Here is a 27,450-nt window from a genome sequence, read left to right on the forward strand (position 1 = left end):
GTTTTGTGCTTTCCCAATAAACAGCACTAGGTTGCTATAAATAGCACTTTTGATGAGCTATTTTAGTTTCACACACTTGTGTAGCATAAATTTTTTTCAGATGTTCAAAAGAAATGAAAATAATCAGACAATTCAGATAAAATTTGGTCTTTGCTGAAGTGCCCGATTCTTAGCTTGAAGCAATATTGCGCATATATATATATATAAAGATCTAATTCTCTTTTGGTAGTTCTGTTGAAAAATATTTGGAGACCAAAAAGCAAATGACCAAATACACACAATTCTGCATATTTAAAAAGAAAAAAAAAAAAAACTTGAAGATTAATAGTGAATGCTCCACAAGATAAAACAGCAACTATAATTTTATAAGTTTTTCTCATAAATCTGAAATAAATTGTTCAAAATCCTAAGACAGTTCTTTATTAATAAAATACATTATAAACATATAGTTTAAAATTTACAAGTTAGGTAACCTCCAAAGTTAAATGTCATTTTTTATATAATCATTGCACAGAAGTAATATATATAATTTCTTGGCTTACTAGTAATTTTATACTAGTCACTTGAAACAACATCCTTAAGGTTTATAAAAATTACATTTTTCACTTTTTAGAACTTGATAGAAGACAGTCAATATCCTGAAGGATTTCAGAGGTTTTTTTCAATGCCACTGATACTCTCTCTTCATTAACTTCTTCCAGCAAGGTTTCTGGAGATTTTGGTTCATAATGATCAGATGACTGTTTGGTTTTTTTGTTAGAAATCTGGTTTAGGATACCACTATTCTCCAATAAAACTAAGTTGGTTAGTTAAGGAGTTTTTCCCCGCATTTTTCATTATATAAGTACATTTAATTTCAGAAAGCCTGGTCTTCATATTAAAATATTATTTCTCTATTAGGAAGATCCCTTGGATTCATAATAGATTTGGTACTTCAGAACTTATCAGGTCTACCCCTTACAGAGGAAGAAACTGGTTAAGATATAAGAGAGGAGGGGCGCCTGGGGGGCTCAGTCATTAAGCGTCTGCCTTTGGCTCAGGTCATGATCCCAGGGTCCTGGGATTGAGCCCCACATCGGGCTCCCTGCTCAGCGGGAAGCCTGCTTCTCCCTCTCCCACTCCCCCTGCTTGTGTTCCCTCTCTTGCTGTGTCTCTCTCTGTCAAATAAATAATATCTTAAAAAAAAAAGAATTAAAAAAGGAAGAAAGAGTACCTATGTGTATTTGGATGGAAGTTTGGTGATAGGGAGGAGATAAAAGAATTAAAATCTCAACATTTCTTTAAGTGGAGAGTGATGTGGGAATAAAAGAACAAAAGTAGGAGTGATAGGAATATAAATAATCTGTGCAGTGTATTTTTAAATTTTTCTTAAGAGAGGGATCCGGGGGAGTGGCGGAGGGAGAGAGAGAATCTTAAGCAGGCTCTGCACCCAGCAGAGAGCCTGATGCAGGGCTTCATCTCACAACCCTGAGATCATGACCTGAGCCAAAATCAAGAGTCGGACACTTAACTGACTGAGCCACCCACCCAGGCACTCCTAGTGGGCATGGAGCCTTCTTAAGATTCTCTCTCGGGGCGCCTGGGTGGCTCAGTTGTTAAGCGTTTGCCTTTGGCTCAGGTCATGATCCCAGGGTCCTGGGATCCAGCCCCGCATTGGGCTCCCTGCTCCACAGGAAGCCCGCTTCTCCCTCTCCAGCTCCCCCTGTTTGTATTCCTGCTCTATCTCTTTCTCTGTCAAATAAAATCTTAAAAAAAAAAAAAAAAAAGAGAGCGCCTGGGTGGCTCAGTTGGTTAAGCGACTGCCTTCGGCTCAGGTCATGATCCTGGAGTCCCTGGATCGAGTCCCGCATCGGGCTCCCTGCTCGGCAGGGAGTCTGCTTCTCCCTCTGACCCTCCCCGCTCTCATGTGCTCTCTCTCATTCTCTCTCTCTCAAATAAATAAATAAAATCTTTAAAAAAAAAAAAGATTCTCTCTCTCCCTCTGCCCCCTCACCTGCATAAATGAATGAATGAATGAATGAATGAATGAATGAATAAATAAATAAATAAATAAATGATACAGAGTGGAAAGAAACCTGTCCTCTGATGCAGGGCTACTTTATTATTTGAATAGGACTATAGAAAAATCACATGATAAGGGCGCCTGGGTGGCTCAGTTGGTTAGGCGACTGCCTTGGGCTCAGGTCATGATCCCGGACTCCTGGGATTGAGTCCCGCATCAAGCTCCCTGCTCAGCAGGGAGTCTGCTTCTCCCTCTGACCGTCCCCCTTCTCATGCTCTCTCACTCCCTCTCTCTCAAATAAATTAATAAAATCTTTTAAAAAATCACATGATAAAAAATTAGATGAATGGGGTAGGAATGTACAGAACAAAAGATTTCATAAGAAAAATGAGTCAAATTATATTCCAAGAAATTAGACAACCTAGAAGAAACAGATAAATTCCTAGAAACAGGGGCACCTGGGTGGCTCAGTCGGTTAAGCGGCTGCCTTTGGCCCAGGTCATGATTCCAGGGTCCTGGGATCGAGCCCCATGTCGGGCTCCCTGCTGAGCAGGGAGCCTGCTTCTCCCTCTCCCTCTGCCTGCTGCTCCCCCTGCTTGTACTCTCTCTCTAATAAAAAATAAAAAATCTTAAAAAAAAAAAAATTCCTATAAACATACAACCTACCAAGACTGAATCTTAAAATAGAAAATCTGAATAGACCAATCACTAATAAGGAAATTGAATCAGTAATCCAAAATCTCCCAACTAATAAGAGCCCAGGACCAGTTGGCTCAGTCCATTAAATGTCTGCCTTCGGCTCGTCATGATCTCGGGGTCCTGAGATCAAGTCCTGCATCGGGCTCCCTGCTCAATGGGCAGCCTGCTTCTCCCTCTCCATTGCTTGTGCTCTCTCATGCTCTCTCTCAAATAAATAAAATCTTTAAAAATAAATAAATAAATAAAATTCTCTCTCTCTCTCTCTCTGCCCCTCCCCTTCCTCTCTCTCTCTTAGAAAAAAAAAGAACTAATAAATTCAGTAAGGTTTCAGGATATAAAATCAATATACAAAAATCAATTATATTTCTATTCACTAATAACTCTCAGAAATTAAGAAAACAATCCCATTTATAATTATATCAAAAAGAATAAAATTCCTAGGAATATATTTAAGCAAGGAGGTGAAAGATCTGTATACTGAAAGACATTTATGATGGAAACTGAAGAAGACATAAATAAATGGAAAGATATCTTGTACTCATGAGTTGGAAGAATTAATATCGTAAAAATGTCCATGCCACCCAAAGCAATCTACAAATTCAATGCAATCTCTATCAAATTCCAACAGCATTTTACAAAGAAATAGAACAAACAATCTTAAAATTTCTGTGGAACCACAAAAAAACCCAAAGAGCCAGAACAATCTTAAGAAAAACAAAGCTGGAGGCATAATACTTCCTGATTTCAAACTATAACACAAAGTTATAGTAATCCCAAAAGTATGGCATGGGCATAAAAACAGACACATAGATCAATGGAACAGAATAGAGAGCCTAGAAATAAACCCATGCAGTGCACATGGGTGGCTCAGTCAGTTGAGCATCTGACTCTTGATTTTGGCTCAGGTCATCATCTTTGGGTCATGAGATCGAGCCCCACATTGGGCTCTGTGCCCAGCACAGAGTCTACTTGTCCCTCTCCCTCTGCTCCTCCCTTAGACTGCATGTGTGTGCTTTCTCTGTCTCTCAAATAAAATCTTAAAAGAAAAAAAAAAAGGAACCTCTGCATACATGGCCAACTGATTTACAACAAAGGAGCCAAGAATACACAGTGGGGAAAAGACAGGCTCTTCAATAAATGGTGTTGGGAGAACTGGATCCCTATCTTACACCATACACAAAAATCAACTCAAAATGGACTGAAGACTTGAACATATGACCTGAAACCGTAAAACCCCTAGAGGAAAATAGGGGGTAAGCTCTTTGACATCAGTCTTGGCAGTGATTTTTTGGTTCTGATACCTAAAGCAAAGGCAACAAAAGCAAAAGTAAACAAATGGAACTACATCATACTAAAAAGCTTCTGCACAGGAAAGGATACCATCAACAAAATGAAAAGACAACTTATGGAATCAGAGAATATATTTGAAATATATATCTGGTAAGAGGTTAATGTCCAAAATACATAAAGAGCTCATACAAATAGCAAAAAAATCTGATTAAAAAATGGGCAGAGGAACTAAATAGACATTTTTCCAAAGACCTACAAATGGTCAACAGGTATACGGAAGAGTGCTCAATATCACTAATCATTATGGAAATGCAAATCAAAACCACAATGAGGTATCACCTCATACCTATTAGAATGGCTATCATCCAAAAGATAATAGTTAATAAGCGTTGGTGAGGATGTGGAGAAAAGAAAACCCTGTGTACCTTAGTGTAAATGTAAATTGGTATAGCCACTTTGGAAAACAGTATGGAAGCTCCTCAAAAAATTTAAAAAAAGAATTACCATACCATCCAGCAATCCCAATTCTGGATATATATCCAAAAGAAATGACATTAGGATCTCAAAGAGATCTGCACTCCCATGTTCACTGCAGCATTATTCACAATAGCCAAGATAGGGAAACAACCGAAGTGTCCATCAACAAATGAATGGATAAAGATATGGTATATGTACACAATGGAATACTATTCAACCATGAGAAATAAGGAAATCCTGCCATTTACAACCACACAGATGGATCCTGAGGGCATTATGCTAAGTGAAATAAGCCAGACAGAGAAAGACAAATACTGTACAGTGTCACTTATGTGTGGAATGGAACTTTTTTCAAAAGTCAAACTGACCGAAACAAAGTATAAAAAGGATGGTTTCCAGGGGCTGGGAGGTGGATAAAATAGAGACTGGTTAAAGGATAAAAACTTTCAGCTTTAAAAAGTATAAGGTCTAAGGATCTAATATATAACATGGTGACTACAGTAGATAACATTGTGTTGTATGGTTGAGGTTTGCTGGGAGGATGAAACTCATATGTTCTTACCAAAAAAAGAGTGGGGAGGAAGGGACAGATATGTGAGGTGATGTAGGTGTTAATTAACAAGACAGGGTAATCCTTTCAAAATATATATGTGTGTGAAATCACCATGATGTACACTTTAAACATCTTACAATTTTGTTAATATCTTTAAATATCTTACAATTTTTGTCAATTATACATCAATAAGGCTGAAATTAAAAATAATTCATAATAAATATCCTAAAAAAAAAGAAAGAAAAAGACATAGGTCTGTTATAATTTAGAATATAATTATATAAGTGAATGAGTCTTCGTAGGAGACCTATCCCTAGTTCACTGTCTTTTGCCCTCTTTAAGCCCACTCAAAAGTATAAATATTGACATGATGTACCTTCTATAGACAAGATATATCTTAATGTTATTCAATAAAGCTTCAGAATATATAAGTATGGATTAATATAAAGTACAGAGTCATGAAGTAAGCCTAGAATGGAAAGGGGTAATTATGCAGGACAATAAATTCAGTTTAAAGGATACAGTTAAATTTCTTTATCTTTTCAAGTTCAGAGGCCACAGACCTGTGCAAAAAGAAAAAAAGTAAGTTCATGATAGTTATCTGAGTCTTTTATAGCTACAATATTTCAAATAGGCATACTTGATTTTTTTTCATAAAATTTAGAACTGTAGGTAGAAGAGCCCAGAAGTTAAGAATTCTCTTTATAGGGGTGCCTGGCTGGCTCAGTCAGTGCAGCGTGGTGACTCTTGATCTTGGGGTTGTAAGTTCAAGCCCCATGTTGGGTGTAATTACTTAAAAATAAAATCTTAAAAAAAAAAGAATTCTCTTTATATTGGCTTTATTTAGCAACACATCAACTTGACTCAACCGATACTTGAGTGCTTTGAATGAATAAGGAAAATGAATAAAAGTCCCCACCTCAAGGACTTTTGAATCGGGTATTGATGTTTGAATATAATGGGCATTCTTGCTATAACTCTTTTTTTTTTTTTTAAATAACCATTTTTTTCTATTTATTTGAAGCACAGTAAAAAAAAAAAAGGTACACTTTGGAAATTCAGCAGTACAAGGTACACTGCTATAACTTGAGGGACATTATACAGTTAATAAAGGAAGGAAATAAAAAGGGAAAAAAATTCCCCTGTTTGAAACACTGTATTACCTAATTTTACCTGCCCAAACAGACCATTTGCAAATATTAGGTCAATAAACTGCTAACATCCATAAAGAGGTAGCTTTCTCACTAAAATGCAAGAATTTAAAGGACTGGTATCTAACCAAGAAAAGACAAAAACAAACTGGAATGAAATCACATAGATATCACATCAAAAAAAAATAAAATAAAATCAGAGCTTTTTGTTTGGGCCTTCATACTCTTCTCTCCCTCTACCATATTCTGCTGGAGTGCCAGGCACCATTCCTTTAGGACCCTCTCCACCCACAGGCCCTGCCTGCTACAACTTCTTAATACTAACCTGGCATACCATCTGCTTTCCTCCTCAGAGTTTAGTCAAGCTTTAAAAACCTACTAAGATTAGGGGCGCCTGGGTGGCTCAGTCAGTTAAGCAGCCGACTCTTGATTTCGGCTCAGGTCATGATCTCAGGGTCATGGGATGGAGCCCCGCATCAAGCTCCATGCTCTGTAGGGAGTCGGCTTGTCCCTCTACCTCCTCCTCTGACCCTCCCCCCATTCTTGCATGCGAGTGCATGCACACACTCTCTCCTTCTCTCTCTCTCAAATAAATAAATAAAATCTTTAAAAAAAATAAAAACTAGTAAAATCCTATCATTTCTATGAAAAGAGTGCTCTCTCCTTCCTTAAATTCCTATAGCCTTATGTCAACTAATCATATACTTATTTGCAATACCTTCTCTTAAACTCTCATGGAGCCCCACACAGGGCTCGATCTCACAACCCTGAGATCATGACCTGAGCCAAAATCAAGAGTTGGACGCTTAACCGACTGAGCCACCCAGGTACTCCCAAATAATAAGTATTTTCTATTAAATTTCTTCTAGAATAGACTATTGTTTTATTAAACACAGCATACTAAACATTCTCTTCTCCTTTTTTTTTTTTTTTTTTTTAAAGATTTTATTTATTTATTTATTTGACAGAGAGAGAGACAGCGAGAGCAGGAACACAAGCAAGGGGAATGGGAGAGGGAGAAGCAGGCTTCCTGCCGAGCAGGGAGCCCGATGTGGGACTCGATCCCAGGACCCTGGGATCATGACCTGAGCCGAAGGCAGACGCTTAACGACTGAGCCACCCAGGCGCCCAACATTCTCTTCTCCTTGATTGGAAGGGTTAACACGATGAACATTAGCTCTTAACATGTTCCACAGAAACAGATATTGGGCAACTGGTAAGGGGCAGAGGGCTAAATTTGTACAACTTCAGCAGAATCTCTTATGTGTGTGTTCTTTTTCCTCATTAAGCTAGAATGAAATATGAGCAGTGGACACAACTAGAAAACAGTGTAACTCAACTAGCTCTCTGCAAAATTAACGAGGACTTTAATATCTAAAAGATCTCTCTATTCAAGTCACTAGAATAGTCTTCACAGTTCACAAAGGGGTATAGAACTTGTCTGCTTTACTGGCTTTACTACAGTACTTGTCAACTTGCACTCCTTCCTTGTACTCTAGCCTATGGATGGAGAATGAAAGAGATCTTTCAACATTTTAAGCATCTGTGGTAAAGACTTGGATATGACTTACTCCAAAGCCTGCTGATTCTTCATCATTGCAAAACACCTTTTTTCCCCCACATATGACATATTTTTCTGGCCATAAGCAAACAATACAAACTACCTTTATGCTGTTGCTCATATGATGAACCAACTTCTTGCGAACGATCTGCTGTTCTATGTTTTGACTAGCATCCCTATTAAAAAGTTGAATCAGGGGTGCCTGGGTGGCTCAGTCGGTTAAGCATCTGCCTTCAGCTCAGTCATGATCCCAGGGTCCTGGGAATGAGCCCCACATCGGGTTCCCTGCTCAGCGGGGATCTGCTTCTCCCTCTCCCTCTGCCGCTCCCCCTGCTTGTGCTCTCTCTCTCTGTCAAATAAATTAAAAAAAAAAAAAAAAGTTGAATCACTAAATTAATCTAAATAGAAGGTAAGTTGGAAAAAAAATACTGAAATAAATTCAGGTAGCTCTTCATTGTGCAATCACTTGTCTTCCTTCAACCCTCCTTCTTTGACAAGGAAACAAATCACAGTGGAGAGGTCTTAGGCATTGCAAGGGAAATGGAGCTATTGTCAGGGACTGCCTCTCCTCTCCCTACTCTTCCTCAGTTCCTTTGTCTTTCTGCTGCTCCTTGTTGCTTCCCCCCAGAGCTACTATCACCAATATGCACTTCCCTCACGCCCTCACTTTGTAGTATGTCTTGACAGTTATCCTCTTCAAAGCCTTCATATGAAAAGGCCAGCATCTTAAAAACCTTGTCAGCTGAGCGATGATGAAGTGACCAATCCTATAGTCATATACAATTTCCCTTTCATCCCAACTACATTTTTTGCCAGCTACTTGGGCAACTTTTCTGCTCCCAAACAGGCTGTAGCTGAAGAATGGAAGATCTGGAAAGCTGAATCCTTAGGAAACCTAAGATATTAAATAACATCGACTGATTTGATTTGTATCTCTTTCTCTAAGTAACTTAGGAAAAGGTGATAAGGAAGGATCAGGTTTAATGTTTATATTTTTTTCACCATGCTATGCTAAGACACCTTACAAAACTACCCTAAACCTTCCTAAATTGTTCCTGTTATACCTCTTTTCCTTTTTTTTTAAAAAGATTTTATTTATTTATTTGACACAGAGAGAGAGAGAGAGCACACAGGCAGGGGGAGCAGCAGAGGGAGAGGGAGAAGCAGACTCCCCACTGAACAGGGAGCCCCATGCAGGACTCGATCCCAGGACTCTGGGATCATGACCTGAGCCAAAGGCAGACGCTTAACAGACTGAGCTACCCAAGCGCCTCCCCTCTTTCCCAATACAGGTTTCCTCCACTATCCAAAAGCTGAAAAACAATTACCATTAATTTTTACGGAAAATTTTTTGATCATTCCCACATGCAAAAAATAACCTCTCTTAGGCTTTTTTTTGACACCTGACGACTCATCTTGCTAATGGATGCACAAAATAAATTGAGATGAAGCACAGAGGCTCACAGACACGTTCAAAGCTATGGCGGCTTGAAGCTGAGATGCTGAGTGTAGTTCCAGGGAAGGAGCTCGGAGGTACCACTCTCCCTGCTTGGGGTGCAAACTGCCTCTATAAGAGCTCATTGCAAAACAAATACTGAATGCTATTTTCACTTTTTGCCTTTTTTCTTAAAAGCAAAAATCCTTTTTGGATTTCTTTCAGTTAGCAAAAACAGGTACATACTCCCATCCAAGTACTAACGAGGCCCCACCCTGCTTAGTTTCTGATATGAGAAAAGATCAGGTGTGTTCAGGGTGGTATGTCCGTAGAAAAATGGGTACACACTGATGTAGGTCTTTCGTAAAAGCGAAGTGGTGTAATGCAAACTTTCAAAAAGTGGGGGATACCTGTATATTCAGATTATCCTCTCAGTGATACTAACCTTCCTAATGACCTTTCTTTCTGCCATTTGTTCTACTTAGGAACTTGTAATTCTATCAAGTCTGAGCTCCTCTACTGATCACAAGATCCATTTCTACCCACCGAAACTCACACTACCGCCTAACAGATAGCTTCTGCTCCATAAAAACTATTTTCTCACTGTCTCCACAGGACAAAATATGCTTTTTACCTCTGCTCTTGCTCCCTCCCTAAAATGTCTTAATTTCCCTAAATATTCCTTTGAAGCCCAGTTCCAGTCCCCTGCACACTGAAAGGCACACAGGAAGGACTAAAATACTTTATTTGTTGATTTTCCAGTTAATTTGGGAAAGGTAATTAACACGATAGAAGTGATTTCAAAATCAACTTTTTTCTGAAAGTTTATTATGTTAGTCAACATTCTATTTCTTTTAATATTACTAAAATTTTAAAAATCTCCTTTAAATTTTTCCACAAAGTTTTCAGGATGAATTTAGCACATTAAAAGTCACCCATTTTGATATGAAGTTTTCAATGCAATTTTCTGACCTCAGATAAAATATGATGAAATGAAATAAATTAGATATCTGATTAAAGATAAATTATTTTCAAGCTTAAGCTATCAGGAAAAGTCTTAGGAGTTTACCATTTGACATTTTTTGTGTCTCTTCTACACAGATGAAGCTTAAAAGAAATATAAATACCAATTTTCTTCAATAACAGAAGATGAAGAATGTGTGGGCATCTCTCTCTCACCAGTCTGGGTCAGTCTTCTGCACCATGATACAACCGCTATCACATAGCTAGATTGAAAAATAAAAGAGGTATTTGAAAAATGAACTTGTATAATATTTATAAAAGCATTTTTTAAAAAGGAAAAATCATTAAGACAACTTGGGGGAAAAGGATAAAGAAATTCCCAAGTGAGGCATTTACTGAGCAATTTTTTGAATCTTTTTTAAAGGAAATGGAAAAGGCAAGTTTTTCTCATTACTCAGCAAGGAGAAAATGATTTACTCATAGTCATGATTAATAAAGATGAGATTTAAGAATCAGAACAAAGTGATACTTCGATTTCACTCAAAATTCAAATTCAAATGTCTAAAGTATCCTTTTAGTTTTACAAAGTAAAATGAGTTTCATTATGTTTTATAACGAAAATGTCTTTATGACTAAGCAAGCATTTGCTTTCTAAAATTAAAAAAATATATATAAAAAAAACAAAAATCCCCCACCAAAAATAAAAAAATAAAATAAAATTTAAACCAGAACACACCCATTAATTCCCCCCCACACACATACATAAATGTGTAATTATATATAACTCACTGAATATACAAAACAAGTATCAAGGTCAATAAAACGAATGATCTGAAGTGATGGGCTGAAACAAATAGTGGTGTTTGCCAAAGACTAGTTTTTTAAAAGATTTATTTATTTATTTTAGAGAGAGAGAGAGCATGCTCGGGTGCACATGCAAGCAGAGGAAGGGGAGAGGAGAGGAGGAGAGGGAGAGAATCTCAAGCAGACTCAGGGCTTGATCCCACAACCCTGAGATCATGACCTCAGCCAAAATCAAGAGTCAGACGCTTAACCAACTGAGCCACCCAGGGGCCTCAAGACACTGTATTTTTGATGCAAATTATTCAAACTAGCAATGAATGTTGGAGCATTTACACCAAAATGCAGTAACTCCCAACAGAAAAATAAATTCATGAGGTAAAAAAGCAATTCTTTTGTGAATATTCTCAAGTAAAATCACTAACATGTCGAGAACATTGCAAGTTGATAACAAATTACATAAAACAAAAGCAAAAAAGCATATTCATAAAAAGCTGATTTTAAGAATCTTCTCCAACGTAAGCATCAGCGAATTAATTTTATTCCACTTTACAGAAATATACCTAAGTTTAGTTATTTGTGCAAACCTTACCTCAAATTGGTTAAGGCATTAATTAGTTAATTGGTAACACAGCTGTCCACAGTCCAATTTCCACAGCAAGCCAGTTATATTTAAAACATTTATTTTGACAAACCATTTGAATACAAATGGAAATGATTAAAGTTGACTTGATTTATTTAGTTATGCTAGATGCCAATATTACTGTAAATTCTGAAACCTGCTGAAATGACATCATGTACATTATCTACCCGGAAAAACTAAAAATATATATAACATTTAAATCATGTTTATATGCTTCCCCTCTGTCTAAAAGTAAAATTTACTTACTATCATGAAAATAATTTTTAGGGGCACTTGGGTGGCTCAGTAGGTTAACCGTCTCCCTTTGGCTCAGGTCACAATCCCAGGGTCCTGGGATCAAGCCCCAGGTTGGGCTCTCTGCTCAGCAGGGAGCCTGCTTCTCCCTCTCCCTTTGCCTGCCGCTCCCCCTGCTTGTGCTCTCTCTCTCTCTGACAAATAAATAAATAAAATCTTAAAAAAAAAAAGAAAAGGAAAAGAATTTTTAAAACTGCTTTTCAGTACCTTTCATATGGTCCAGGGTGTTCAATTTGAATTAACTGATCTTGTCCATCGGGAAAAGTTAACTTACACCAACCTAAGTTGAGACCTTGATTTACCTTAAGAAGCAAAGAGGAAAGGTAAGTTTTATCATTCCAAAACTGAAACAAAAAACAAACATGAAATGCAACAAAAGCCTCTTTAAATTATCAATTTAAAAAATAAGTAGATGAATCATTAAAACTTTATTTTGATTAATTTAAAAGTTATCTTTTACATGGATTATGGGTATTATTTAACCACCCCTCTATACCAGTCCTTCTCTATATAATCAGTTACCTTTATAAAAATGATTCTTTGTCATCCTTTCTGATTTTTGCTAGGAAATCCAATGAGATCACTAAAGCTTCTTAACAGACTTTATAGTTCAAAAAATAAATTGAAATAGTGTGGTACTTTATTTTCTTTGTTCTATTTCCACAGATAAGAAAACAATAAAAAATAGATTTCAGTCTGAAATATAATCACCTGTCTCTTTTCAATAAAAGAGCTGAAATTCCAATTTAGGGTTAGAGTAATGCCATCTAAAAAGACAGCATGTACTTTGTCATCAGAGTATGCAAGAAATCTTCCCACGCTGGGTATGATTGATTCTCTCAAAAGCAAAGGCAGTATATTGCTATCATTTATCCCAGGTACCTAAAACCAAGTTAATAAAAATAGCAGGAAAGAGAGTTATCCATTATTACTTAAATGATTAATAAACTAAGAGGCAACTTTATTCAGAAGTTGAATATTGTAGAATCCTTACATATATTTTGACTTTTCCAGAAGTGGATACCCAAATTAGTCTGTTACAAGCAGATTAAGTTCTAATATCTTTGGAAAGTCACTGTTCTGCTGAATTTTACATAGAACATAGAAAAACATTAGGAACTACAGCAACGTATAGGTTTATAACTAAATTAGTAGAGATATAGAAATCAAAGTCTGAGAATCACTTCCTTTAAGTCAACGTTAAAGAATTTACTTGTACAGTTATGGAAATACAGTAGAATACTGTAATATCATAGTTTAAAAGAACTATGTTTCCACAAACTTCAAATCCAATCAATTCCCTGCCCTTCCCCCTCCACTAAGAAAAAAGAAACAAAAACAAATTATAGACAAAGTATAACATAAAAGCTGGATTTTGCAGTGTTTTTCTAGTAAGTGGATATTTTTCTGAATAAACCAATATTAATGTTACAAAGAATTTCTCACATGACTTAGATGAAAGTAAATTGAACTCAGAGGTATGTATGCAAACAATAAAATAATTTTAAAAATCTTCTTTCTAAAATAATTTTAAGGGGCCCCTGGCTGGCTCAGTCAGTGGAGCATGTGACTCTTGATCTCAGGATTGTGAGTCGGGCCCTAAATTGGGTATAGAGATTACTTAAAAATAAAAATCTTTAAAATAATAATAATTTTAAGATACCATTTTCCAGCAGCATATACGATAATTATGGCTTAAAGAAAGCCTTGTCTTGGCACAGTGTTGAAGAATTCTGTGAACATGAAAAACAGTACTTAAACATTTGCAAATAATGGCATTTTCCAATTCTAGCATCGCATTCTTACTGCTATACAACATGTTAGGCAAGTAACTCATTTCCACTAAAATATGTTCAGAACACTTTTCTTCCAGAAATCCTTTATGCCCTGGAAGGGGGGTTGCTTTCCTTTGTGTTAATCTTACATAGTGAAGGCTACTCCTCTAATTTTTTAGCAATGAAATGACTCCAAATGGAGACTTTTCAGGTGCTCCTAAGAGGTGATGGATTCACAGCACCTGCAAGGTTTGTCAAAGCCAGAAGTACTCTTATAATGATGTGATTACCTTATTTTATAAATGAAGAGACCAGAAAACTTGACAGATTCTACCAAAGACACATATTTCCACTGTACCTACAAATTTTTAGTCTTCCCCTAACCACCAGAAAATGTATCAGGGTTCTCAGACACATAACACTTGAGTCAGATGAATGTGAAGAACTTACCTGGTTGCCTGTTTAAGTAGAGAACACACAGAGAACAGACTTCCTGGTCTGTCCGGAGGAAGGTTATTTACTGAGTAAGTTTTCTCTTCTCTCTGAAAATTAATTTAAAATGAAATAGCTCAATAATAAATCCTGGCCATTATTAGTTAACTCTTCTTTTTAAATTTTGTATTTATATTGTGACGATGCAAGCAGTTATTTTAACTTAATCAAAAGCCCATAAAAGGTATATTTTTAAAGTTATTTTATGCTTTTCCTTTTTTCCCATTTTTTTTTAAGTCTAGCTTTCATCCTGGATAGTTACAAAAGTTGCATTCTAATACCCTATAACTTACTGCCCACTTTAAATTTTGGCTATACTTAATATGGCAACCAAATTAATTTTCCTACACCTTAGCAGAAAACTTATCATATAAGCCTCACTTTACCTTTAGACCAAAAAAAAAAAAAAAAAAAAGCCTATATAGGTTTAAAAAACTATTTTAATTGAACAAATTATATAATTTTATTATGTTTTCTTAATGCAAGAACTATTGCTACAGTTTGTGGAAGACATATTATGTATAAGCTCAGCTTCTTGAATTAAAAAAAAAATTTTGTTATTCCCTCTGAATTCCCTCTTTCTCAGGCTCTTTAACACTTGTGTTTCCCTGGGTTCTGTCTCCAGCCTTGTTTTCTGATTTCCTGACTTCTTCCTGGGTAATACCAGCAGAGTCCAAAGTTGTGTTCATAATAAATATAATATCAACAGCTAACATTTATTGAACAGATACTATATGCTAGGTGCTATGCTATGTAATTTACATGGTTATTTCATTTACTCCTCAAAACAATTCTGAGATAAGAATTATTAATGCCTATTTCTTTTAGATGAGGAAACCGAAATTTGAGGGCTAAGAAGTAGCACAGATCTAATTTGAACCACAAGAGAATATAGCCCATACATGCTTTACCATCAGTGAGAGAAGATGGGCTTTGAAGTTAAGACAAAGCTGGATTCAAATCACAAGTATGCCTCTTACTAACTATAATGACGGGCAGGTTTATGTAACCTTTTGGGTTTTTGTAAGATTTTATTCATCCATTCATTCATTCATGAGAGAGAGAGAGAAAGTGCACGCAGCAGGGTGGCGGTGGGGGGGGGGGCGGGCAGAGCGGGGGAGGAGAGGGAGGAAGAATCTGAAGCAGACTCCACAGTAAGCCGGTGCCCCACCCAGGCAGGCTCAATCTCACAACCAGGAGAGAAGACCATGACCCCAGCTGAAACCAAGAGTCATTGGTCCAACCAACAGAGCCACCCAGGCACACCTTATGCAGACTTTTTTAAACCTTGGTGCCTACAACCTGTGAAATGGGGATACTACCTACCACCTAGACTGAGGATTAACGATATAATACATATATAAAGCACCCAGGACAGAATTTAGTATATAGTAGGTACTCAAAAAATAGTCCCTCCTCTTCTCTACTAGGCTTCTCCGCTGGATATCTCACTATAACATGTAGAAAATGGAATTACCTTCATTTCAAAATTCACATTTTCTCCTTCTCTACTTTGTATATACCCGTGGTGTGTTCCCTCTCCCTGGAATTCAGTTCCCTCCTCCATCATCTCCCTTTGTCTAACGCCTACTTTCCCTTCTTCTCAGGGAAGCCATTACTGAGGTCCCACAGACTAGGTGAAATCCCTAGTTATGTCCACAAGCACAGTACCCTCCACTCTAGCTTCTTGGTTTTCATTATGATTTCAATTTAATACTTTTTTACTTAATGTCTGTCTTCCCTGCTAGAATAGAGCTTCATGAAGGTAGGGGATGTGTCTGTTTTACTGACCTCTGTATCCCCAGCATTTATTAGCAATGTGCTAAGGCACATGATAGGCACTCAGACTATTGCATTTTAACTATTTACATCTTTTTCTGTTGGATACTGAGTTCCTTGAGAGTTCTTGTCTTTTCCACTGCCCTATTTCATCAATTCTAAGGTGCTCATTTTTCACAATTTAACCTCTATGACATCTGGATACATCTTATAATTAAGAGTATCTCACTTTTAGGCAGATGGGGTTGAGATCTAACAGAATTTAAATGTTTTATTGACACCTCCCAGTAAGATAAAAAAGCAGTCATCATCAAAACAATTTAGATTTGATAAAATTTTGGTTTAATACTGTGCCTGCCACCACCACTCATTGATTTATTCAATAATCTGCCATCATTTTCAACTCCTTCCTCATCCCCAATCTCCAGTCAGCCATCAGTTCTGTTTCCTTAATATTTCTTGTGTCCATTCCTGTGTTTCCATTCTCATTACCACTGCCTAGTCCTCATACTTTCTTCCCTGAACTGCTATAAATGTCTTCTAACTGGTCTACCTCTTCCCCACTCCAGTTTATCTTCCTCTGAAATGACCTAACAAAAATAGGATGTCACTTCCCTACTTAAATCCTTCAGTGACTCTGCAAAGCAATATGGTTTCTCATGCCCCATTTATGAGCTGGCCAAACTTAGTGGTTTAGTCTCTTCCCCAGACATTACCCCAACACTCGATCTCTACAGAATTCTGTCTATTTATAGCATTTTCATTTCCTTCAACACCTCACACTCGCCCCAGCCTCTAGTTAGGTGACATTTATCTATCTCTTTGATGCTCTAGCAATAATAGTGTGTTGAACAAGACAGGGCTGACTTCTAGTGTGGGCTAGTTAGCAAACAAACATTAATCAGTAAGAAAATGTCACATAGTATTAATTGCTGGGAAGAAAAAAAGAGGAGGGTACCATGACAGACAGTGTCATAGGTAGCTTCTTGAATTTGGATAGTCAGGAAAAGCCTCCTTGAGGAGATGACATTTAAATAGAAATTTTACCAATAAGAAGCCAGCCATGCAAGGATTGGAGCAAGTAGTGTTCCCTCAGCTATATACTCCTCCAACCTCTACCCTTCTTCTGTATAACTCCTTCTTTAAAATCATAGGTCTAGGGACACCTGCCTGGTTCAGAATAGAGCATCTGACTCTTGATCCAACTCTTGATCTTGGGGTTGTGAGTTTGAGCCCCATGTTGGGTGTAGAGACTACTTAAAAAATAAAATATAATGTAATTATAGATCCTAGCTCAGCCATGTCATCCTCCAGAAGACTTTTCCCCCCAAACTAGGTCAGGTGCCCCTCCTTATGTGGTTCCAGAGCACCAAGTTCTTATCTCTACAGAAGCAATTACATCTTTCCTATTTAAAAATTTAAGTGTACAAGCAGCAATACATCACTATTTTTTTTTTTTTTTGGAAGAAAACAAAGCTAAAAAAATATAAGATTTAAGTCCCTCCCTCACAAAATCCCACACTCCTCCCCAAAAGTAACCACTTCAGTTTTAAGGTTTAAGAGATTTATCTATTTACTTGAGAGAGAGAGATAGAGAGAGCATGAGTGGGAGAGGCAGAGGGAGAGAGAGAATCTCAAGCAGACTCCTTGCTGAGCATGGAGCCTGATGCCGGGCTCAGTCTCACAACCCCGAGATCATGACCTGAGCCAAAAATCAAGAGTCAGACACTTAACCAACTGAGCCACCCAGGTGTCCCTTCAGTTCGGTTTTTATCTGCCCAGATCTTCCCCTGTGCATTTACATGTGTATTATATACAGTAATATATTTGGGTTTGGGGTTTTTGTTCTTTACAGAAGATACCACTGTACATGTTGTTCTGCAACTTTCCTTTTTCAGTGTCTTGGAGATCTTTCAATCTCTCTCTCTCTGTATGCATCTACATCTTCCTCATTCCTTTAAACTGCTGCACAGCATCCCCATAATCTGGCCACACAGCTCATTTCACCATTTCTCTACTGATAAGCATTTAGACTGCATCCAGTTTTTTGCTACTACAAACAATGCTACAATCCACAACCTTTGCCGTATTTCTTTGTATATATGTGCTAATATTCTGCTAGAATAGATACCTAGAGGCAGAATTTCTAGCCAATTTAACTTATTTCAAATTGTCTTTCATGAAGGGTGAATCAATTTACACCCCAACCAGCACTGTGAAACACCCTTTACACTACACCCTTGCCCATAGTAGACACTATCAAACTTTAGATAATTTCATGAGTAAAAACATGTTAATTTGCATTTCTTTGATGCAAGCAGTAAAGCCTAATATGTTTCCACATATTAGGAGTTATTTATATTGCCTTTTCTATGGCTTAACCATTCTTATTGTTTACTCATTTTTCTACAAGAGTTTGTGGGGGTTTTTTGGTCTTTTTATTCTGATTTATAGTGTAAAATATTTTCTTCTAGGCCTTTGCTTATCTTTTTAGCTTTATCTAATTTAACAGAAGTTAAATATTTAAAATTTAACATAAGTATGAAAATTTCAAGGTTGCCAAACTTTTATTTTATGCCTTCTGGTGTTTTGTACTCTACTTAAGAAGACCTCCCTCCCCCAAGATTATAAATATTGTTCTTCCATATTTTCTAACATGAGAAAGTTTGGTTTCTTACATTTAGCCCTTTAATCCATCTGGAATTTATTTTTGAGTATGGGTTAAAGTAAGAGCAAACAATTTTATCCTGAAAAGATAGCCAATTGTTCCTAAATCTCTTCACTCCAGTGGACAGAGCTGAAGTGTTGCTCACAGAGGTGGTCTGAGAGTGAAGCCTGAAGCAGGCCACCACAAAGGCACAACTCGTCTGGACGTTCTGTTTTATCCCAAAAGCTCATGTTTCTCCTCCCTGATATGTTTGCTTCAGTATAAAAATTATCATCACTGGGGCACCTGGGTGGCTCAGTCGGTTAAGCGTCCACCTTCAGCTCAGGTCATGATCTTAGAGTCCTGGGCTCGAGCTCTGTGTCGAGCTCCTTGCTCAGCAGGGAGTCTGCTTCTCCCTCTCCCTTTACCCCTCCCCCCCACTCGTGCTTTCTCTCTCTCTCAAATAAATAAATAAAAATCTTTAAAAAAAAATTATCATCCCTCCCCTTTATACCTTGAGTAAAACTGAAGCTCCAGGAAGATGTAGCGTATTTATCTTGTACATTTTCAAATTCCCAATACATAGCAGTCAGCAGTATAGGTATGCATACCCACTCTATTTGCCTGTTTAATTGACTGTCTCATGCACTAGACACACACACACACACACACACAGAATACTGGTCATACTTCTACTTCATTTGCTCGTTTGCCTATCTGAATGACTACTAGGCTGTGAACGCTTGAGGGCAGGAGTTCTTCATCCTTACCCAGTGCCTGACAGAGTGTCTGCTTAGGAGTATTCAATTAATATGTATAGAATAAATGAATACTTTCCTACAAATAGACCCAGTGGGAAATCTGTTCCTATATATATGTTATATATATATAAATATTAATGAACGGAAAGATATTTGGGATTTACTTAAAATATAAATAGGGAGTGGAAGGGGCAGTGGGAAGTATAGATGGAACAAGTGGATAAACAAATGATCACTCAAAATTCCACTCTGTAATATGGAAAGAAAACATATTCATTATGTTCCATCCTGCAAAGCAAAGCCAGGTGATACTACGGTGATCCTTACATAACGGTGGATGTCAAATGTCAGATTGGGAACAAGCAAATTTAGACTATTAATAATATAGCCATATGACTACATTTTGGTCTGATAAATTAAATATATCATGTTATGTTTTACTACTTTCAAAAACAAAGAACAATCTTGTTCAACTTTCTTTCTTTTTTTTTTTTTAAAAGAGGGTGGGGAGGGGCCGAGGGAGAGGGAATCCCAAGCAGACTCCATGCTCAGCATGGAGCCCACCACGGGGCTCGATCACACAACCCTGAGATCACAACCTGAGCCAAAACCAAGAGTTGGATGCCCAACTGACTGTGCCACCCAGGTGTCCCTTGTTCAACTTTCTAGTTGTATATAAAGATTTAGGAGTTAAGAGGTATTTTAAATATGCAAACAGTTACATGGTGGGGAAAAAAAGAATGTGCATATATTAATTCAAAGAGGAATACTGATTCAAAGTAATGCTGCTGGTTTTAGTGTTTCCTTATTGATAAATTCTATGACATGAGAAGTTTAAATTTAACTTCCGATTTAAACATAAATTGGGGCACCTGGCTGGCTCGGTCGGTAGAGTGTGTGACTCTTGATCTCAAGGTTGTTAAGTTCGAGCCCTACCTTGGGTGTGGAGCTTATAACTTAAGAAGAAAATCTTAAAAAACAAACAAACAAACACAAATTACTTAGGCAAATGACTGGCAGAATACAGGATAAAAATGCAATAAAAATAAGGTGGCTAGTAATCACTGTGACAATGTTGGCAAAAGGTTATATGAATTCTCCAGACTGCGTAGTAGTAGGCAAGCCATGTTATGTAAAGATCAAATTTCCTATATATATTCAGAATTATTTAGAAACAGCTATATACAAATTCTTGAGCTGAGACCTAATTGTCAGCTTACCTCTTCTGATCCTTCTTGAATGGAATAATACGTAAAATACTTCCCAAAATAAGCTCCCTCTGATTTGAAAACAGATCCATCTCCAGGATAAATCTCTATTGAGTTCACATTTTTATGGTTTAGTCTAAGGAAGAAAAATAATCATTAAATTTTTTTTTCTAATTGAGAGTAAAACATAAATGAGAGCAATCAAACAAACAAACAAACAAATTAGTAGGGGATTTTGCCTACCCAGCAAAATGGATAATTGCAAACTCTGCACCCAACCAGCTATATTAAATTTTTTCCAAAAAATAAATAAAACACATAGAATTGGTTAACATACCTATTTCAACAACTAAGCCTACTTTTTGGAAGTCAGGCATCTTATCATCCTGGTATCCACTGCCAATCATGGTAGCTGGCATACACTAATCACCAAAGAAATGCCCACTGCAAAGAAGTTAAATATGACAACTCCAGAACCCGAAAATAGGATTATTCTTCAATAATGAAACTAGTAGAATCAATATCTGATGAATGAGATTAGCCATGTGTAAAAGGAACCATCTCTAAGAGAAGGTGATTGATCATATCTGAAGCAGCCAAGTACAATCAAGGTATTGGGTATATAACGTACAAAAACTTCAGCCAAGTCTATTTTTTTAAAAAAAATATATGAAGAATATATTGTCAGGAGGGAGTGGGCTTTCATGTATAAAAGGAGAGCCCAAAGAACAAAATTTTGCAGTGCTCTTCCAGCATTATTTATAGTAGTGAAACCATGAATCTAGCCAATATTAGTATTCTAGTCACCGGAGAGGTATACTTTGTGGTGGGGTAGGAATAATTCAATGGAATAGTGCAGACACAGAGGAGCTTCTAATCTTCTCTAATTCCATGCTCAACAGGCAACATTTTGATGTGACTAATTCAGACAGCTAGATCCCCTGATGCTTGGAAGAGGAATCCTAAATAACTGACATGAGTATTTCATTCACCAGGAAAACTAGTCCTCACTGGCTCTGGAGTTGTCACAAAAATCCTGTGAATATGGTTAATGTGAATTAGTCACAAGACCCCTATGTACACTCATAAAACTAAGTTTTGGGACCTATAAAATTTAGGACCAAACAGAAGAATGATGGCCCTGGCCAAACTGTTGTTTTGTGGGAGTCTGTCTGCAGGGCTAGTCCCCTCCCCTCTGACATCGCTGAAGAGCTCCCACTCCAACACAGGTGCCTTACCGGTAAGTTACACCTTTGTACCAAACCACTTTCACTAGCTCAGCATAGGAATATTCTACATCAAACTGTCGTTGTGAAAGTGAATCACAAAAATTCCACCTGTGAAGGACAAAGTACAAGCTTGTAATTCTGGTCACTTAACATAATTACCTTTAGAAGTCAACAAAATAGTGCTACTGTAACAAGATGTATTTCTTGCTTAACTTGCTAGAGCAAAGAAAAGCAAAAATTAACATAAAGGTATATGAAGGAAATTGAAAACTTATTTTTCCATGTATTTTTTTCAGTATTTTTAACAATCTCACTATTCAATCTCAGCACAATTACATAAATGAACAGTTTTACTAACATTTAAAATTTAGGATTCAAACAACAAATATTTCCTACACTATCCATGCCACACCCACTGGGGATATAACACCCAAAAAAGCAGACACAGTCACTGCCCTCAGTGAAGATTCTTATCAAGCAGGGATGTTAAACAGCAGATACAGAACACAAAGAAAGGAGAATTGCTGGATGCTGTGGGATTGGAGAAGAACCTAATCCTGTCTGGGAACTTTAGGACAACCACCCGAAGGAAGAAAACTTCCGCTGAGACCTGGAAATGCGCACAAGTTAGCGAGCTGAGAAAGATAAAGCAGTGCTCCTGGCCAAGGACAGAGCAGGTGAGGTGGGAAACAAAGCTTGGACAGGCATTCTAGAGATTGTAAAAAGGCCAAGAGTAGAAAAAGCAAGGGAAGCGTGGTGAGGATTACAGATGTTGAAGGGATCAGAAAATGGAAGGCCTATTAGGCCATGTTTAAAGATAATGGACTTTAAGGTTAGCAGCAAGTTATTGAAAACTATTCATCTGGAAGCCTAAATCTCTTTCAATGTGTATTTATAATACTGGAACTTCCAATTTTAACTAGATAATCATGACAAGCCTGAAAAATCACTCCCCTGTTTTGCTTTAAATAACAAATATATATTCAGAGACAATCTGGGATCAAAGCCCAATTCTACACGTGCTAGCTATGTGACTCTGCTCAGGTTATTTAACCTTCCTGTTTCTCCAGGCTATGAGATTGGATAAAAAAACAAGACCCATCGATATGCTGTCTACAAGAGACTCATTTTAGACCCAAAGACACCCCCAGATTGAAAGTGAAGGGGTGGAAAACCATTTACCATGCTAATGGACACCAAAAGAAAGCTGGGGTGGCAATCCTTATATCAGACAAATTAGATTTTAAACCGAAGACTGTAATAAGAGATGAGGAAGGACACTATATTCTACTTAAAGGGTCTATCCAACAGGAAGATCTAACAATTGTAAATCTATGCCCCTAACATGCGAGCAGCAAATTATATAAGGCAGTTAATAACAAAAGCAAAGAAACACATCGACAACAATACAATAATAGTGGGGGACTTTAACACCCCCCTCACTGAAATGGACAGATCATCTAAGCAAAAGATCAACAAGGAAATAAAGACTTTAAATGACACACTGGACCAAATGGACTTCACAGATATATTCAGAACATTCCATCCCAAAGCAAGAGAATACACAGTCTTCTCTAGTGCCCATGGAACATTCTCCAGAATAGATTACATCCTAGGTCACAAATCAGGTCTCAACCGGTACCAAAAGTTTGGGACATTCCCTGAATATTTTCAGACCACAATGCTTTGAAACTAGAACTCAATCACAAGAGGAAAGTCGGAAAGAACTCAAATACATGGAGGCTAAAGAGCATCCTACTAAAGAATGAATGGGTCAACCAGGAAATTAAAGAATTAAAAAAAATCATGGAAACAAATGAAAATGAAAACACAACTGTTCAAAATCTTCGGGATACAGCAAAGGCAGTCCTAAGAGGAAAGTATATAGCAATACAAGCCTTTCTCAAGAAACAAGAAAGGTCTCAAATACACAACCTAACCCTACACCTAAAGGAGCTGGAGAAAGAACAGCAAATAAAGCCTAAACCCAACAAGAGAAGAGAAATAATAAAGATCAGAGCAGAAATCAATGAAATAGAAACCAAAAGAACAGTAGAACAGATCAACGAAACTAGGAGCTGGTTCTGTGAAAGAATTAACAAGATTGATAAACCCCTGGCCAGACTTATCAAAAAGAAAAGAGAAATGACCCAAATAAACAAAATCACGAATGAAAGAGGAGAGATCACAACTAACACCAAAGAAATACAAATAATTACAAGAACATATTATGAGCAACTATATGCCAGCAAATTAGATAATCTGGAAGAAATGGATGCATTCCTAGAGATGTATCAACTACCAAAACTGAACCAGGAAGAAATAGAAAACCTGAACAGACCTATAACCACTACGGAAATTGAAGCAGTAATCAAAAATCTCCCAACAAACAAAAGCCCAGGGCCAGATAGCTTCCCAGGGGAATTCTACCAAACATTTAAAGAAGAATTAATACCTATCCTTCTGAAACTGTTCCAAAAAATAGAAATGGAAGGAAAACTTCCAAACTCGTTTTATGAGGCCACCATTACCTTGATCCCCAAACCAGACAAAGACCCCATCAAAAAGGAGAATTACAGGGGCACCTGGGTGGCTCAGTCGGTAAGTGTCTGCCTCCGGCTCAGGTCATGATCCCAGGGTCCTGGGAACGAGCCCCGCATTGGGCTCCCTGCTTGGTGGGAAGCCTGCTTCTCCCTCTCCCACTCCCCCTGCTTGCGTTCCTGCTCTCCCCATCTCTCTCTCTCTCTGTCAAATAAATAAATAAAATCTTAAAAAAAAGAAAAAAAGGAGAATTACAGACCAATATCCTTGATGAACATGGATGCAAAAATTCTCACCAAAATACTAGCCAGTAGGATCCAACAGTACATTAAAAGGATTATTCACCACGACCAAGTGGGATTTATCCCTGGGCTGCAAGGTTGGTTCAACATCCGCAAATCAATCAATGTGATACAATACATTAATACAAGAAAGAACAAGAACCATATGATCCTCTCAATAGAGGCAGAAAAAGCATTTGACAAAGTACAGCATCCTTTCTTGATCAAAACTCTTCAGAGTATAGGGATAGAGAGTACATACCTCAATATCATAAAAGCCATCTATGAAAAACCCACAGCGAATATCATTCTCAATGGGGAAAACCTGAGAGCTTTCCCCCTAAGGTCAGGAACACGGCAGGGATGTCCACTATCACCACTGCTATTCAACATAGTATTAGAAGTCCTAGCCACAGCAATCAGGCAACAAAAAGAAATAAAAGGCATCCGAATTGGCAAAGAAGAAGTCAAACTCTCACTCTTTGCAGATGATATGATACTTTATGTGGAAAACCCAAAAGACTCCACCCCAAAACTGCTAGAACTCACACAGGAATTCAGTAAAGTGGCAGGATATAAAATCAATGCACAGAAATGAGTGGCATTCCTATACACCAACAACAAGATAGAAGAAAGAGAAATTAAGGAGTCGATCCCATTTACAATTGCACCCAAAACCGTAAGATACCTAGGAATAAATCTAACCAAAGAGGCAAAGGATCTGTACTCAGAAAACTATAAAATACTCATGAAAGAAATTGAGGAAGACACAAAGAAATGGAAAAAACGTTCCATGCTCATGGATTGGAAGAACAAATATTGTGAAGATGTCAATGCTACCTAGAGCAATCTACACTTTCAATGCAATCCCCATCAAAATACCACCCACTTTTTTCAAAGAAATGGAACAAATAATCCTAAAATTTGTATGGTACCAGCAAAGACCCTGAATAGCCAGAGGAATGTTGAAAAAGAAAAGCAAAGCCGGCGGCATCACAATTCCGGACTTCAAGCTCTATTACAAAGCTGTCATCATCAAGAGAGTATGGTACTGGATGGGTTAGCCTGGTGATGGGTATTAAAGAGGGCACGTTCTGCATGGAGCACTGGGTATTATACGCAAATAGTGCATCATGGAACACTACATTAAAACTACACTACATCAAAAACTAATGATGTAATGTATGGTGATTAACATAACATAATAAAAAAAAAATTCATAACCTTCCTGTGTCTCAAGTTCCTCTGCAAAATGGGGTGATAACCATACTTAACTCATACAATTTCTATGATAATCCAATAGATGAAGTACCGAGGTGCCTGGCACGTAAGCACTTTGTGTCAGCTATTACCATCACTACTGTACTACTTACAGAGGTTATTCACCTCTTAGTCGAGGGAAAAGGTTTATATCTGGCCTCCAGAAACCTCTCCACGTTTACCACTTGTTTCAAAAATGTTCAATGAATCAATTTATAGTTAGCTAACCAAAGATAGGTGTGGCCTCTGAGAGTAGGTATGAAAGAAAGAACCCAGGATCATAAATCAGTCAGATCCATGCTCCAGCAACCAATGGGAGGACTCCACAGAGACGCAGCTGATGTTCCTCTGTGCTCCCCACCACAGCCCTGTGCCAACACTTACCACACTTTAATCATCTTTTCAGTGACAGTGACCTTCATAGAGTCCAAGCTCCTAGAAAGCAAGGACTGTGTCTTGGTCATCTCTATAGTCTCTGTGCTTTACAAAGTATGTAGTGTACGGTCAGCCTTCCATAAACACTCAATGCATGAGCACAGAGTAAGGAACATAAGCAACACATGGGCTAGGGGAATGATTTACTATCGGTTATTAGCAAAATATTGGATCAATGAACTTTCCTTAAGAATGGTAGCAGATGACTGAGAAAGAAAAATTATCTTTAGTTAAGGACTGGCTCTGAGAAGAGCTTGATGACAAAGAAGCCATTCTTCCATTACCTGTGCAGGTGGGGGACAGGACAGCTGAGTAACAGGGCCCTGGGAAGAGCAGAAACCTCTTTTCCTCTTTCCTCTGAAATCTCAGAAGTTAACGTTCTACTCCGGGTGATGTCTGCATCACTTCTTGACATACTGCTGATTTTATTACGAAAATGAAGTGCTAAAGACAAAGGATATTTCCATTCCTCTGGACAGGAGGCCACAGGCCAGCGCTGCTTCACCCATGTGTATACACACGTGTGTCGTGTACCAGGCGGGGGTGGCTCCTCCCTCCCTTCAGCTCCATCTACACAGCTCTTCTTCTCTAAAGGTTCCTTGGATTTCGTGAGCTGACAATAAAGGTCATTTTCTTTATTCTTCAGTCTCTGTCTTGATAAACTTCCATATGTACAGATTTTGCCTGCTTTCTCAACTAGTTTGTCCTTTCTGGCTTGATTCTTCTTTTCTGACAATACTATAGACAAGTCTGGCTTCTGGCTTACTTTACACAAAAAATGTACTATAAATTCATGCTGCGATCTGGGAAGGCAAAGGTATGCGTGCCCATCCAGCGATGCTATCTTCACGCTGCCCCTCTGTGTACATACCACACCATCAGCAGTGTCAGGACTGGGCCATCTCACTTCTGAGAAGTCAATGAAGATACGCTGAGTGGAGGGAAGAAAGAGAGATGGGGAGCATTTTGTCAGCAGTCCAATGTTTCCATACATTTGATGCTTATATATTGTGTAAGAAAGCTCTTGAAGTTGGGTTTGTGTTTTACTACCTAGAAAGAATGAAAAATGGCGAGCCAGGTGTCGGCCTATATGTATTTTTCCACAGAATATTTGATATTGTTAAGATTATTTCTCTTAGAGAGATGTAAAACACACACACACACACAGAGATA

At 37.7% G+C, this 27,450-nt stretch overlaps 1 protein-coding gene across 3 annotated transcripts in view; it reads right to left on the bottom strand.

Moving 5' to 3' along the window:
- Positions 1 to 278: 278 nt before the first annotated feature.
- The window catches only part of C2H5orf34 (chromosome 2 C5orf34 homolog), a 35,729-nt gene continuing 8,557 nt past the window's right edge, over positions 279 to 27,450 (bottom strand). For 2 of the 3 annotated variants that reach the window (XM_078066698.1, XM_036067202.2), the window contains exons 4-13: positions 26,562 to 27,208; positions 21,770 to 21,868; positions 20,544 to 20,667; positions 14,095 to 14,186; positions 13,533 to 13,602; positions 12,581 to 12,751; positions 12,077 to 12,171; positions 10,296 to 10,394; positions 5,544 to 5,584; positions 280 to 796 (exon numbers count right to left, since the gene is read on the bottom strand). In XM_078066698.1, coding sequence (XP_077922824.1) covers positions 603 to 796; positions 5,544 to 5,584; positions 10,296 to 10,394; positions 12,077 to 12,171; positions 12,581 to 12,751; positions 13,533 to 13,602; positions 14,095 to 14,186; positions 20,544 to 20,667; positions 21,770 to 21,868; positions 26,562 to 27,208 — 1,632 coding nt within the window. In that variant the 3' untranslated portion in view covers positions 280 to 602. Of the gene's footprint in view, positions 797 to 5,543; positions 5,585 to 10,295; positions 10,395 to 12,076; positions 12,172 to 12,580; positions 12,752 to 13,532; positions 13,603 to 14,094; positions 14,187 to 20,543; positions 20,668 to 21,769; positions 21,869 to 26,561; positions 27,209 to 27,450 lie in introns of all 3 variants that reach the window. The other variant, XM_078066699.1, reaches the window with a different exon arrangement.

Source organism: Halichoerus grypus, chromosome 2 (assembly GCF_964656455.1).
Source record: "Halichoerus grypus chromosome 2, mHalGry1.hap1.1, whole genome shotgun sequence".
Lineage (NCBI taxonomy): Eukaryota > Metazoa > Chordata > Mammalia > Carnivora > Phocidae > Halichoerus > Halichoerus grypus.